This window comes from Halichoeres trimaculatus, unplaced genomic scaffold (genome assembly GCF_033239565.1).
Source record: "Halichoeres trimaculatus isolate MK-OKI-2021-1 unplaced genomic scaffold, fHalTri1.1 fHalTri1_scaffold_3, whole genome shotgun sequence".
Classification (NCBI taxonomy): domain Eukaryota; kingdom Metazoa; phylum Chordata; class Actinopteri; order Labriformes; family Labridae; genus Halichoeres; species Halichoeres trimaculatus.
In genome coordinates, this window is record NW_027437181.1 from 6,873,523 (window position 1) to 6,887,459 (window position 13,937).

Sequence of the window (13,937 nt, forward strand, 5' to 3'; positions counted from 1 at the left end):
AATTTTAAGTATTGATATTATTCCATCTTTATCAAGTGGTTATTCATGTGCTCACTTATATGAGGATACAGTATTGTGCTGCATTCATGTCTTCAAGTTTTCACACATTCTGTTGAAAAGGGATTATTGGAGCTGTTGCTCTGTCAGTAGCCACGTATACATGGAGTCAAATATTGCACTTGCACTCGGTTTATTTGCTGAAACAGAAAGAATTTAACCTTTGTATACACCTCATTCTGAAAGAAAAGTACCAATCTGAATGGATATTTAATCAGTTTCACTTCCCCCAAACCGATTGAGGTATCATGTATCCACTCAAATGGAAAGTTGTCAGGGTGCGTTCTTTCAGTGCATGCTCAGATATGACGTACGCAACTAGAGACGTTCCTCAACTTTAAAAATGGTGGTGAGCAGTCAGCACTGGACTGCTGCGAAAAGTTTGTTTTTGATCTAAACTTTGAAAGAACTGAACATTATTTCAGGACAGGATGGACGAAAAACTCACAAAAAAAAAAACTGTCGTCCTTCAACTTTGATAAATCGGGGTGTTTAGGTTTTCTGCGCATGCCCCTTTGACTATTCTGTGCATGTAGACCAGAGATTGGAATATTCCTGTCCATGTTTACTATTGTTTTTGGAAAAGTCGTTCAGAAAGAATCCATTTGGAAAGACAAAAAGCTCCACATGTAACCGCGACTAGTGATGGACTACCGTGATGTAGTCTATAGGCATGCATTTACCAATACATCAAAGCCCTTGGAGGCTGTCAATCATTAAGCGCTTCAGGTTATTCCAGGTGATAGCTACATGACTCATCAATGCAACCTATTTGCTAAAGATCTCTACTGAGAGATGCAATAAACACAATCTATTCATCTATAAAGCAATTACCGGTAAGCTACCATCATATATCACCTTTGTGCTTCATCTGAACCCTGATTCATTTTCAACCTGCTCAAGTGAGAGACTGGTTCTCCTGGTTCCTAATGCCAGGACTGACCTGAGGAAAACTGTTTTAAGCGTTAAACCTACCAGTGCAGACCCCAACCATTGTCGTTATTTTGGCATTTTGATTATTTTATGTTTATTTATTTTATTGTTTTTATTGTTTTTTACTCATTTTTGTGGTCATCCTAAACTTTTGGACTCATGTTGTTTGTGAATTTTGTGTGTACACTCTGCTTCATTTTACATCAGGGTTGCCCTCAACAATTTCTCTGAGAAACCTTAATCAAAGGTTGATGTTTATTTTGGTAAATGGAGTCATACATAGAAGCTTTCGTCACCATTTTTTGTCTTCTTGTTGGCTTTTTGGCAACACAATTAGTGTTACTTAATGTGTAAGTCTGTTACACTCTGGGATTAAGTCAAATTTGCTGTTATGCGGATGATACACTGTTTATCTGTATTTTGTACAATAATAATAATGTCAAGTACAGTGTTATGTTGATGATGTACTGATGTATTTCATCATCTCTTCACCTGATGATAAACTGGAGTTAACTGTTACGCTGATGATGCACTACTTTTTAATCTTCATTATGCAATAATGCTGTCAAAAACTCTGCAAAACAAGGTTTTTTTGGAGATGATATTCTTGTGTTTCTACTGTACTTAATGATACGGTCAGATCTCCAAATCCCCAGTACAGCCAGTCATAACATCAAATCCACCACACCTCTCTGACCCTGTGAAACATTTCTCTGTCTGATGTAAAAACAGCAGCCGGGTATAAGGACATGACGCCACTCCCCTGAGCTGTGACAACTTTATTTAAGTTTGAAACCAAAAAAACAGCGAGCAGCAGTCGACACACATCTACTGCAAAACTATCACCAGGATCAAAGCTGAAGAAAAGACGTACAAGCGAGGTAAAGTTACAGCAAGTGGAACAAAAATAAAGATTTAAAAAATAAAATGAGGAAATGAAAGCTGCTTACATGATTGTCAACATGTCCTGTTATTGCTGTCTGCAAAGTCGTGATAATCAGCATTTGGAAATCTAACAAATGGGCTCTATTTCATGTGTTGTATGAGATGAAAGTAAAGGACGAATGAAATGTCTCTAAATAAGTTAATAAGATCTGATAGGTCCTGATGTGTGGTTGGTCAGTGAGGTTGTGTTGCAGGTGAAACCTGCAGACAGAAAGTCTTTTATAATTCAAGGTCAGAATAAGTCAAATTACATTTTACAGCTTTACGCAGATGATGCACTGGGGTATTTTTGCACTGAAGTCTTGATGTAACAGTTGTCGGTGTGAGGGAACTGATCATACATTTACATATTTCTGTCAAATGTCAAAATGCTGGGTGTTTCTATCTTGATTGATATAAATGATGCTCCATCAACAAAACAAGGTTTCGCAATCTTTTCAACGTTTTTGAACAATTCTGTTTTGGGAAAATTCTGTTTTTGGAACAGTAACGGTTCTTTCCAGGACTCCTCCTTAAGTTTTTTTTTTTTTTAAGCTGATGCTAACTGAGTGTTTTCACGTGACATCATCAAGTCAAGGTCGGCCATATTGGAGGTACTCTCAAAGTGGAATGGAATTGAGCTCGCAGGTATATCAGATAATAGTCGCATGAAATATTGAATTATTTCCGTGTTTTGAGCTTTGTTAATCAGTCAAACCACGGAAAACATCTCAAGCACAATCATTTACCAAAAATTATCATTAATCGGGATGAGGAGTGCAATAATCTGTACAATTTTTCAGTTTGTTCACAGCATTTCATGTCTGGTAGGTCATATTCTTTGGTCATGGCATCTTAAAATTACACTTGATTAAAAGTCAATAAATTATGACAGAATATTCCTTTAATTCAGAGGTAAGTCATATTAATAAATAATGCTTCAGTAAAACTCAGTGTCTTGTAGGAGGCTTTTTAAAGTATCGTAAAGTGAACATCATTTATTCCATGGACCCCCTCTCCCATGAAAAGTACAGTAGTAACATCTATGTTTTCAAACCTTTGGGTGGATGATGATAAAGATGCTAACTCCCTGTATGGGTCTATCCTGTCTTTTAGGCATAGTCTTTCAAAAATTCTTTCTTTTTCTTGCTGACTGAGTCATTCATGATTAGTTTTAGTGTGCTCTGTAGGTTTTTCCATATTTGTTGGCACATAAGGCATCCTAAAATTACATTTAATGTCCATTTCTATCTCTGTCCATTCAATGTTTACACTCCTGTACCTCCAATATGGCCACATATCCAGGTAACTACCAAAATCATGACGGCAGTGCAAACACTCTTTGACTTGTTACATGCCAGGATGTTAGCCAATCAGAAAACTGACAGCTATAAAGGAGAAGGGATGTAGCCAACCCTACATTATGATTGGCTATTGCCTTGTTGGGGGCGGGGCTTATGATTCAATATACTAACTAAGCTTTCTTGTATTTAGATCTGACACAATTTCTTTTTTGTCAGTTTTTACTCTTGAAAAAAATTACTTATCTGTGGTTGAAGCATCAGTCTGTCAAAAACTGGAATCTCATTGTTACACACTGCACATTTTCTGGCACTATTTCTGGCTTTTTTAAAAGTGTTTTACTTTTGTGATTTGGACAAATATCCTAGTTTAAGTCCTGAAAGAGTTAAACTTCGAGGGTTTATTTGTTGGCACTCTGTTGGGTTACTTTTTGAAGATACTTCTTAAAGTATTCAGGAATACAACATCTACATTATACTTTAATGCACTTTCTAGTATTTCTTCATATTCTAATGTGAGATTATTATATTTAGGATAAATAAAAATGTAGACTTTTAACCACCTGAAAGCCAAAAACAGCTTCACCTTGAATCTGTATCCTTGGGATTTTGAATATTTTCAAACATCTTTTGGGCAAAATAATTTCTTTAATTACACACTATGATGTAAAATATCTCAAACATTATTTGGGAAGTTTGTGAGCGATGGAGCAGCTGCAGGAGTCAGTCAGTCAGATGACGATAGCCAGTCTGCAGTGTGTGACATTAAAAAAGGGGATTCTTGGCTAACTATCATAGCTTGAATAATCTTTGGCATGCACGTGTTTAAGCTGGACACAACAGAAGGAAATCACACTAAAATCACTAGTGTACAGTAAGTGTAGGCTTCATACACCACTCTGTCTACAGGACATAGAAAAAGAGAACTTTCCAGAGAGAAAATATGGATCCATGTCAGGATCTTCACGTATGTAAACAGTGTAAAAATACCAGAGCTGTACAGGTCGTCTGTTCAGACTGCAGTCTGTGTGCATTTCCTCGCTGAGTCCCTCTCAGGAGGCCGAGTTGAGCACCGTTTGTTTCCAGAGTTGAGGCTGTACAAGTTTTCCAAAATGTGTCGTCTCCGTCGTGCGAGCTCGGAGGATCCACTCAGTCCTGCTGTGAGGAGGAACAATTTACATGAGAACTCAGTCTGTGTGTTTCTACGTCTCCAAACTCAGAGCGTTCATAAAAACACAGTCTGAAATGTGAGCCTTTGTTCGTGTGGATTTCCTCTGATGACGTCCTGATGATGAGGAGGAATCTACAAAACGCTGATCCTGAAAAAACAGCTCACACTGTTCAGATATAATACAGAAATAAAACATGAGCGCCTCTCTCACACAGATAAATAATGAATTAATAAATAAATGTTAGCTCATCGTCCTCTCAGAAAACAGAAACCATGATGTGTCATTCCACAGAGTCCTGGGTGCTGATGAAATGACAGCCCTGGTCCAGTATCCAGTCTGAGTCCTCGTAGGATGCTGAAGCTGGGTCTCTAGAGCAGAGAGCTGGTGGGGCTGCCGGGCAGCGGGGGGCTGTGGCTCTGCATGCTGAGGCTCTGGGTGTGGGAGGGGCTGGGGCGCATGGGCAGCAGGTCGTAGTGACTTGGGATGTGGCTGTTTCGGGGCAGGTCGTACGGGTTCTGAGGGTAACTGGGAACCACCATGCTGCCTCCGGCTCCCTGCACGATGCTGATGGTTGGCTCTGGGAACATGGAAAGAGAGCAAAGAGGTCAAGAAAAGCGGAAAATTACATTTGTTTGAGAGGAAAATAAAGTGGAATGAAATGTCAGAATGTAACGGTAAAATATTTAAGTCAGACATAAAAAGCTTGAATGTTAGAAATCCAGTATTTGTCTGTTATCAGTCAAGAGTCTCTGAAAAAAACAGAATTTAACAGGGAAAAATGTCGGAATGTGACAGGTCAAAGTTGGTAAATAATGAGTGAAAAGCTTGTTGCAAATATTACATTTTTGTTTCATTTAGCAGACGCTTTTGTCCAGAGCGACGTACAACACAAGCAAGAATTTAAACAGAAGGAAAACTTAATTAATGCGACAACAGAGCTACAAGTTATTACAACGAAAAGGTCAGTATGTTATAAATAAAAAGTGCTTATTGATATTTTGTTGTTCTGTATGATAGGTATAAAGTATTTGCAGAATAAAACATATGTATGTTATCTGTAAAGCGTTTTTGCATTTTGAATAAAAATTCTGCTTCTAAATAAAAAGTCTGTATATAATGAATGTAAGTCAGTGTGTTGTTAATTATCATTATATGTTGAAAGTTTGTGTGTTACAAACAAACTGTATGTTATGACAAAAATTAAATTTTAAAAACTTATTTTTTGTTAGGAATAAAAAGTCTGTATGAATAAAACGTGTATTTTATAGTTAAAAAAAAGTTGTGTGTTGCAAATTGAATAAATGTATGTTTTGAATATAACGTTTCTATGTTATAAATGAAACCTTTTTATGATATTAATGAAATATTATTACATTATACATGAGAATTCTTTATGTTTTGAACAAAAAGTCTGAATTTTTTGAATATCATGTTGTATGTTATAATAAAAGGTCTGTTTGTCCCAAAAAAAATTTTTTTTTTCTATGAATTAAAGTCTGTTTGTTATGAAAAAAAGTTCATATGTTGCAAAATTTAGAGGCTGTAAGTAAAAAATTGGTATGCTATAAATAAAAAGTCTATTGTAATGAAACATTTTTAGTCACAATGACAAAGAAGTCTAAATGAAATGAATAAAAAGTCTGTGTGTTGTAAATAAAAAGTCTGCATTGAAGCATATTTTTTTGTTACAAATAAAAAGTCTTAAAGTTATGTATAAAAAAAAGGTTCTTTATGTCAAGATAAAAGTTTTAATGTCATAAGAAAAGTGTCAGAGCTTGAGAAGTGAAGTCTAAATGTTACAGGTACAGATATTTATCTGTACGTTATTAGTACAGAAAATGTTGTAGGATAGAATGTCCTAAGAAAAAAACGGTGGGATGTTAAGAGAGAAAGACTTAATTTATGGGAAAAATCTGAACGTTAAAGTCAGAGTTTTTGGAGAAAAAAAGTTGTTACAAGTCAAGAAAGTGTGTGCTCTATAAAAATGGTTTTGTTTGTTTTTAGAGAAAAAAGTCGGAGTGTCTCAAGGTTACAGTCCAGCTCCTAAAGATTTCAGTGCAGACGTTCAGCCTGTTTCACAGCTGTAGGCTGAAGAAATCCAACTGATCAACAAATAATCTGAAGTTATTTAATTTTTTCCAGCCAAACAATGAAACAGTGATGAAACAGAGACATTTTGTGTTAAGATGCTCAACTCATTTAGAGAAAATATGATCACAGAAAGCTCCTGTACCGATGTCATAGACGTTCTTGGCGGGTGCTGTGGTCGTCGTGGTCGTGGTGATGATGGCGGCGGAGCAGCAGTGCGTCATGTGCTCGTGGTGAGCCGGTGACTTCATCTCCACGTAGCTGCTCTCTGAGTGTTTGCAGAGCACCGGGGCGTCGTTGATGGTGGCGTACGGGTTCTCGCTGTTCAGAGAGCAGGTGCTGGACAACGAGCCCTTCATGTAGTCTGACAGAGACAGAGAGAAAGGGGGGGGTCATTTAAACCGGACCAGAAAGACGCTGAGAGTCATGAACTGTTGAACTCTGCAGTAATGATGGGAGGAGGCTGCTCCTCTCTGTCTCTGAGCGTCGCTTCGCAGCGGCGGCAGAAAAAAGGCTCTCAGACAGACTGCTGCTCATTAAAACACAGAAACACAGTTTTAAGCAGGATGTTGTCCTCTAACAGACAAAAACTCCAAACCCAGGATCCTGTTCAAACCTTTTCAAAGCTTCTGAAGGTGAAAATACTCCAAACTGAGCCTCGCTCCCAAAATACAAACACTGCCGCTCTTCTGCTGAACGTTTCCGCGTGTCATATCTGAAACATCTCCCAGAGGATGAATCAAGTCAGCCAGAGTTACCACAGCAACTAATTTCATGATGAGCAGGGCTGGCCTCAGACGTCATGTCTGTGAATTGAAGCCTTTGAGGCTCTAAATGAGATTTCTGAGGATTCTGCAGGAAGAGGATGACACATTTTTCATACGTGTCTAATTCGTCTAAAAAAATCTCAATCAGGAAGTCATCTCACTCCCTGAAACATCTGTGATACAGTGCAGGAAGAAACACGTTAGAGCAGTGGTTACATGGTTGGACAGCAGAGGTTAAAGCGCAGAAACAAACAGATCAGGATGCAAGTCAAACAGTCTGTAAGCAAACATGGAGCAGCAGGAAAACAGCAGCATTCAGTGAATCGTGAGGGACAGAGATCATCCAGGTGAGTTTTAGGAGTGATGGGGCTCAGAGCAGGAGGAGGAGGAGGACCCCCCCACAGGAAGAGGAGAGACACACAGAGGAGAGGAGTCAGAGTCATCCTGCAAAGACACAAACAGACGGTAAGAGACAAGATCAGATCAGACAGTTTGCTTTAGACCAGGAGGAGCCAAACGTTCAGGTTCAGGCATGGGGAACACTCACTGATACACCTGTGCATCTGTCCAGCACCACCTGAGATCCCTGAAGTGACCCAAGAGTGTTGGAGTGTCTTTTAATACCTTAATCCTATCTGTAACCTGTGTTACAGGTCTGAATGGTCTAAATGTGCCACTTGTGCCAGTCCCTCAGTGACAAATGGTAATCGGATCAATCGTTCAGTGACTGATCGCAGTCACTTAGCGACTTGTGAAATTCGCTCAGCGCCTCGTGCAAATCGCTAAGTGACTTCTAATACTCAGTGACTCATGCCAATTTCTGAGCGACTGGCACAAGTCAGAAAGGAATGGCACAAGTCATTGAGAGACTACCACGAGTTGCTGAGGGATCCATAGCATACCCTCAGCCTCTTTTGGATCTTAGCCCTGCTGGTTTTTTCATTTTTGTTTTACCCCTTTTTTTCTTTTTTTTCATTTTGAAACTTTACTTAATACCTCTTTCAAACCCAACAGTGCAAAATGTTAATTTGTGAATTTTTCAAGTGGTCTTAAAACTTTGACCAGGTGTGTGTCTCCAAAGACACATTCACACATTTTTGATAAATTTTGAGTTACATTTGAGTTTTATCTGATTTGAGCATCTCAAACTCTAACCTGAAATATCCAAACCCCTCTCTTACTGGAATACTTTGCTCTCATAAACGTGTTGTACCTCCTTTCTCCTGCAGAGCGGCAGCACAAGTTTAAGGATTTAAAGCAGAGGTAGGCAACCTGTAACCTGACACGCCAGACGGACAGTTTCATATATACGCCACGGAAATATTTCGCTAGTCCATCTGGGTAGCAGCTCTTCCAATTTGTTTTCAGAGGCGGGACTTTAAAAAAAATCCACAGCTGGTGATTGGACGACCGTTCTGATTAACACACTCACCACAGACCAATCCACATGAAGCCACGGTATGACGTAGCTTATGTGAGCCGATGCTTCTAAGAAACAATAGATGGACAACTACTGAATCACGAGAAACAGCTGTGAAAAAGGCGTCAGACGACAGCTTCTGTTTTTATAAATTTAACTGAAGAATCAAAGGAACGCTGACAAGAACGAAAGTCTGCTGACGTCACGTCTGCTCCCACAGCTCCCGCCTCTCTTCCCTGATTGGACCGGTCAGAATTTAGCCGAGTGAAATCGTTGGTCATTGGAGCCTGGCAAGATGGACCTGCAGGATTTCAGAAACTGAATCAGGCAGGTCCGTCTGCTCTGCAAGGTTAGCCAACCTGGGGCCAGGTGCCATAGCTGGCACGGAGAAAATAATTACAGGGAGGCAGAGGACAAAATAAATAAATTATTACAAAACTATTGTACTGTATTCTAATTAAAACTTCCCCAAAATATGATCACATTAAAAAGTTCTTCAAAGTTCAACATTTATCAAACAAAGTTAAGTAATAACTAATAAATTCAAATAATGACGCTAAAAGTGTACAACTATGACTTGCAAGCGCGTCATTGCAAATCTCTTCAGTCTGTTAGCTCACAGTTGCATCCATTTAGTGGTGTTATGGTAACCAAACCAAGTTACAGTTTATCTTTCCAACAAAGTTGGGCAAGGGAGAATTGATTTATTGCAAGAGATCGACAGAGATCAGGGGGTAAGCACCCTTTGCTGTGAAAGTGTGGTGTACAGGACATCAATTGTGCAGCTTTGTTGAGGACCAAACACGAAAACAGTGTTAGCAAAGTATGCTATACAGAGCAACACATTCAAAACTTTCTGCTAAACCAACAACCAGGCAACAGAGGGAAGTTATACCATTTCTCACTGCATAGCTAAGCATGGAAAACTATTTGCAGACAGGGAATACAGGAAGGAGACTTTCCTATAGATTACTGATGATTTTATGAAAGAAGTAAGTATTGGCACTTTGGACATGAGTGTATTTTAAAGTGGCATATCTCATGGGAAAGGTTGCCTATCCCTGATTTAAGCCTCCAACTTGGCATTTTAGTTATCGCTGAGCTTGTTTTTATTTTGGGAAGGAAGTGACCATCTTTGGTTGAAAGGTCAGGTCGCTGTGTTCGTAATCAGGATAGACATGAATAAGGATAACACCTTACAGAGTTTCTTTTTCTTTCTGGCCTCCCTGATTCTAAAAGGACTATCACTCAGTAAATGATGCTGTGTAAGAAGAATGAAACTAGAGACTGAGACCATGAAGTCATAATAAAAATGTTTCCTGAGGGAATAAACCAGCTGATAAGGAGCATTATTTCTGAGGCTTCTACAGTGGAGGTGCCCCCTGCTGGACATCAGGAGAACTACAGGTTTGAGGCATTTCTGTTTGGTTGTCTATCTATCTCTATCTTTTATATCAGGGGGAGGTTTACAGAGTGTAACAGGCAGTGACGGATGCAGGGACGGTTTGAGCAGGACCGTATCCACACACCGTACCTCTGTAGGCCGGCTCCACGTGGTAGCTGAAGCGCCGGTCGAAGCAGTAAACCCCTGAACGGAAAGCAGAGAGGAAAAAAGATCTTTAAAGGGTTTTAAAAACAAAAACATCAGTGAAGTCACGCTGACTGATCATTTATCCGGTGGAGCGAAGCTAATTTCTGCCTGATGACAGATGTGATCACTTGTTTGTGCTGATTCATCCTGCAGATATTTTGGCAAATAAAATCTCATTTTGTAGTCCCCTCAGTCCTCTGAGCTGGGCCAAAGCAGAGGTATTTGCTGACCCACCACAGTAACTAGACTTTCAAAGCTCTAAATGCTGCACAGAGGACAAAGGAGTGAGGAGAACTAGAGAAATAAACTCTCAGTGTAGACTTTATTAGGATCAGAGTTTCTCTGAATCAAAAAAATAAACTTTTTTTGCACTATTACCTTTAAATTATCTTATCTAAAATCCTATTTTGGAGCTTTTGAGCCCAACTGACAGATTTTTCTGGGATTAACTGAAGATAAACAAGCCGTAAGGATGCTGAAGTAACGACATCAGGATCTATAAAAGCCTAATTCAGGGTTTGTTATGTTTCTCTGCAGGACGACAAACAACAGACTCTTAAATTTGTCAGTCTTTAAATGTGGTGTGGTCTAAGCTCTTCTGATGGATACATCTCTAAATTCCCAGGTACAGTTACCGGATTTAAAAACATTGTAAAAATGTCTCTTTGTGCAGTTTGAGAGAAAACACAGACTGACCCAGATCACTGAGGTTACAGTACGCCCCCCACTCTGGAGCGCTGTTCCTGTGTCGCTTCTTCGACTTCATCTAAAAATAAAACAAAAAATACATCCATCAAAGTGGAGAAAAAAAAGAAAGAATAATTAAAAAAGAGAGGAAAATTTAATTTGAAAAAGAAAAAACAGAAAGAGAAAAAAAATTAACTGAAAAAAAAAGAAAAAAAGAAAAGAAAAGCAAAGTAAGAAGAGGAGAGAAAGGAAAGAACGAAAAGTAAGAAGGAAAAAGTAAAAAAAAAAAAGGCAGATTGAGAGAAAAAAGAAAGACCAGAAAAGAAGAAGGAAAAAAGGGGGAAATAAAGAGAAATGAAAGAAGGAAAACAACAGAATAGAAAATAAGAGAAAGGGGGGGGGGGGGGGGGGGGCAGAAAGAAAAAGAGAAAAGGGAAAGAAGAATAAAAAGAGAAAAAAACTTATATTAAAAACTACAGAAAAGTGAAAAGAAAAATCAAAAAAGAAAAAATAGTGAAATTGAGCGAAAGAAAAATGGGAAAGAAGTTAAAGAATGAAAAGAAAAACAAAAAAGGGCAAAGAGGAATGAGACAGAGTGAGAAAGGAACGAGAAAAGAGAAAAGGAAGAACAAAAAGGGAAACGAGAAAGAGGAACTGAAAGAAAAAAGAAAAAAACAGAGAAAGGACATAAAGACAAAGTAAAGTGGAGAAAAAAGACTGATAAGAGGGGGAGAGAGAAGAGAAAGGGAATAAAGAAAAGGAGAGTGAAGAAAAAAGTAAAATAGAAAAGGGAAACATTGAAAAAGAATAGAAAGAAGGAAATATGTTTCTCTTTTTATTTTTCATTGATGTCGAAATGAATCAAAAATAAAAGTCATATTTCTTTCAGTCGAATCGTTCTGAAGATAAATATCAGCAGAGAAAAACCCTCACACACACACGCACGCACGCACGCACACACACACACACACACACACACACACACACACACACACACACACACACACACACACACACACACACACACACACACACACACACACACACACACACACACACACACACACAGGACAGAGTTCCTCCTCCCTGTTTTAAAAACACCTCCTGGAGGTAGAAAGGCTCGTGAACGCACCTTCCTCTTGTCGGGCTTGGCGTAGTGCGCGGCGTAGGTGCAGGGCCCCAGGGTGCGGTAGCTGGGGTTGGAGAAGCAGCGTCCTGTGGAGCTGTTACTGGGAGAGGAGTCTGTGGAGGAGAGCAGGCCTGTGCACTGCAGCCCTGCTGTTACAGCCACACCAGCAGCACTTGTTAGCCTCAAGCTGCTTCAGTACATTTTTATAACACACACATGTACATCTGCACACGCGGTGCACATCACAACACATCACACAGGGGGAGTTACTTCATATCCTAAAACAGCTATATCAGAAAAACAGGCAGTGCAAACCTCTGCTGAAATAAAGGAGGATTCATCAACAGATCAACATGAAGGAGTTTAAGAAGCTTTGTTTAAAGCTGGGTCACAGTTTCTGTCGTTTACGGGGCAGAGACACCTGCTCCATCAAAAATTCAAGAAAATGAAAATTTGGGACTTTTCTAATTTTCAGATTTTAGAAAGCTGATAATAAGAAAGATTTTGTTAAACTAACTGTACTTCCATTTAGCATCCCAGTACTCTTTCTACCCCTCTTTAATCTACTGTAAAGAAGATCGAAGAGGGGCATATTTTTATTACATATATTGTTATTTTTTACTCTTGAAAGCGCAATCAAGTGCTACAACCATGAGCTAAACATATCCAAAACTAACAGGAAGACTTGAACTTTGGCTGCACGGAGACAGGAGGAGATGGTCTAGATCAGACCAGTAGGAAACAAGTGATTCTTTTGTCCATCGTGTTGTTTCCCCGCTGAAGGTTTGGAAAGAAGAAAAACTGCAGGAACAGATCTCGTGTCCGGACGTCCTGAATGTGCAGGAAAGTAAAACCACCTGTCATTAAAAAGGAGGAACACGCAGTGTTTCCGTCTCACCTGACAGCGAGTAGTCGGTAGAGTTGATGTGCAGCGCGGGCGTGTAGGTGACGTTGGGGACGTGGTGACCTTTCTCTCTCTGCCTGTAGCGGAACCAGACGACGAGGCCCAGCATCACCATGATGAGCAGCAGCAGGAAGATGATCCCCAGCACGGCGCCGGCCGACTGGCGCTCCGAGGCCAACGCCGGGCTGATCTTAGTGTACGGGTTCAACTCCTCCATCATCAGAGCCGCTGAGAGGCAAAGATGACAGGGAGAAGTCTGAGCATGAAACTGATTTATTTACAGGAGCTAGAAAAACCTAAAGTGTGAGATAACAGGTCTCAGTTTCACTGTAAGAAAACAACACAGACAGAAAAAAACATAAATACAGTAACCCAAACATCTCCTCAACGTGACAGATTCATAACTAAGGGTTTAAAAACAGTCTGACACTTCTACAAACAACAGGACACACGAAAGATTGACACAGTAGGTAAAAGAATAGAGAAAAAAACAAGAGAAAAATACAGTTTACAAAAAGAGATAAAGAAAAAAAGAAAGAAAGAAAGAAAGAAAGAAAGAAAGAAAGAAAGAAAGAAAACAATTAAAACCAGAAAACGACAGTTGAATAAAAGACAGCACAGCAGAAAAAAGAAAGAGAAAGAAAGGCAGAGATAAAAAGAGAGGAAAAAAATAACTAAATTATCAAGAAAAAGGAGAAAAGAGGGCAAACAGGGAACAGAAGAAAACACAACCACTGAAAAAGTGAATAAATGAAAAAATGAAAGAAAGAAGGAACCAAAAAGAAAGACAGAAAATGAGAAAGTAAAAAGGGCAGCGTGAGAAAAAAAAACGAAAGGAGAACCAAAAAAGAAAAAGAAACTACAAAAGAAGGAAAGACGCAGAAACAGAAAGAAAGAAAAAGTAGTAAGAATTGAAAGAAAGGAAAAAGAATGAAAGAATGTAAAAGAAAAGTAGAAATTAAGT

The 13,937-nt window shown here is 39.2% G+C and overlaps 1 protein-coding gene across 1 annotated transcript in view; it reads right to left on the minus strand.

Annotated features, from left to right (window-relative positions):
• Nucleotides 1–1,840: 1,840 nt before the first annotated feature.
• Nucleotides 1,841–13,937, minus strand: part of LOC141788233 (multiple epidermal growth factor-like domains protein 11) — a 123,501-nt gene continuing 111,404 nt past the window's right edge. Inside the window, exons 20-25 of the mRNA XM_074667114.1 lie at nucleotides 12,968–13,201; nucleotides 12,073–12,218; nucleotides 10,950–11,019; nucleotides 10,197–10,250; nucleotides 6,621–6,839; nucleotides 1,841–4,964 (exon numbers count right to left, since the gene is read on the minus strand). Coding sequence (XP_074523215.1) covers nucleotides 4,756–4,964; nucleotides 6,621–6,839; nucleotides 10,197–10,250; nucleotides 10,950–11,019; nucleotides 12,073–12,218; nucleotides 12,968–13,201 — 932 coding nt within the window. The 3' untranslated portion in view covers nucleotides 1,841–4,755. The remainder of the gene's footprint in view (nucleotides 4,965–6,620; nucleotides 6,840–10,196; nucleotides 10,251–10,949; nucleotides 11,020–12,072; nucleotides 12,219–12,967; nucleotides 13,202–13,937) is intronic.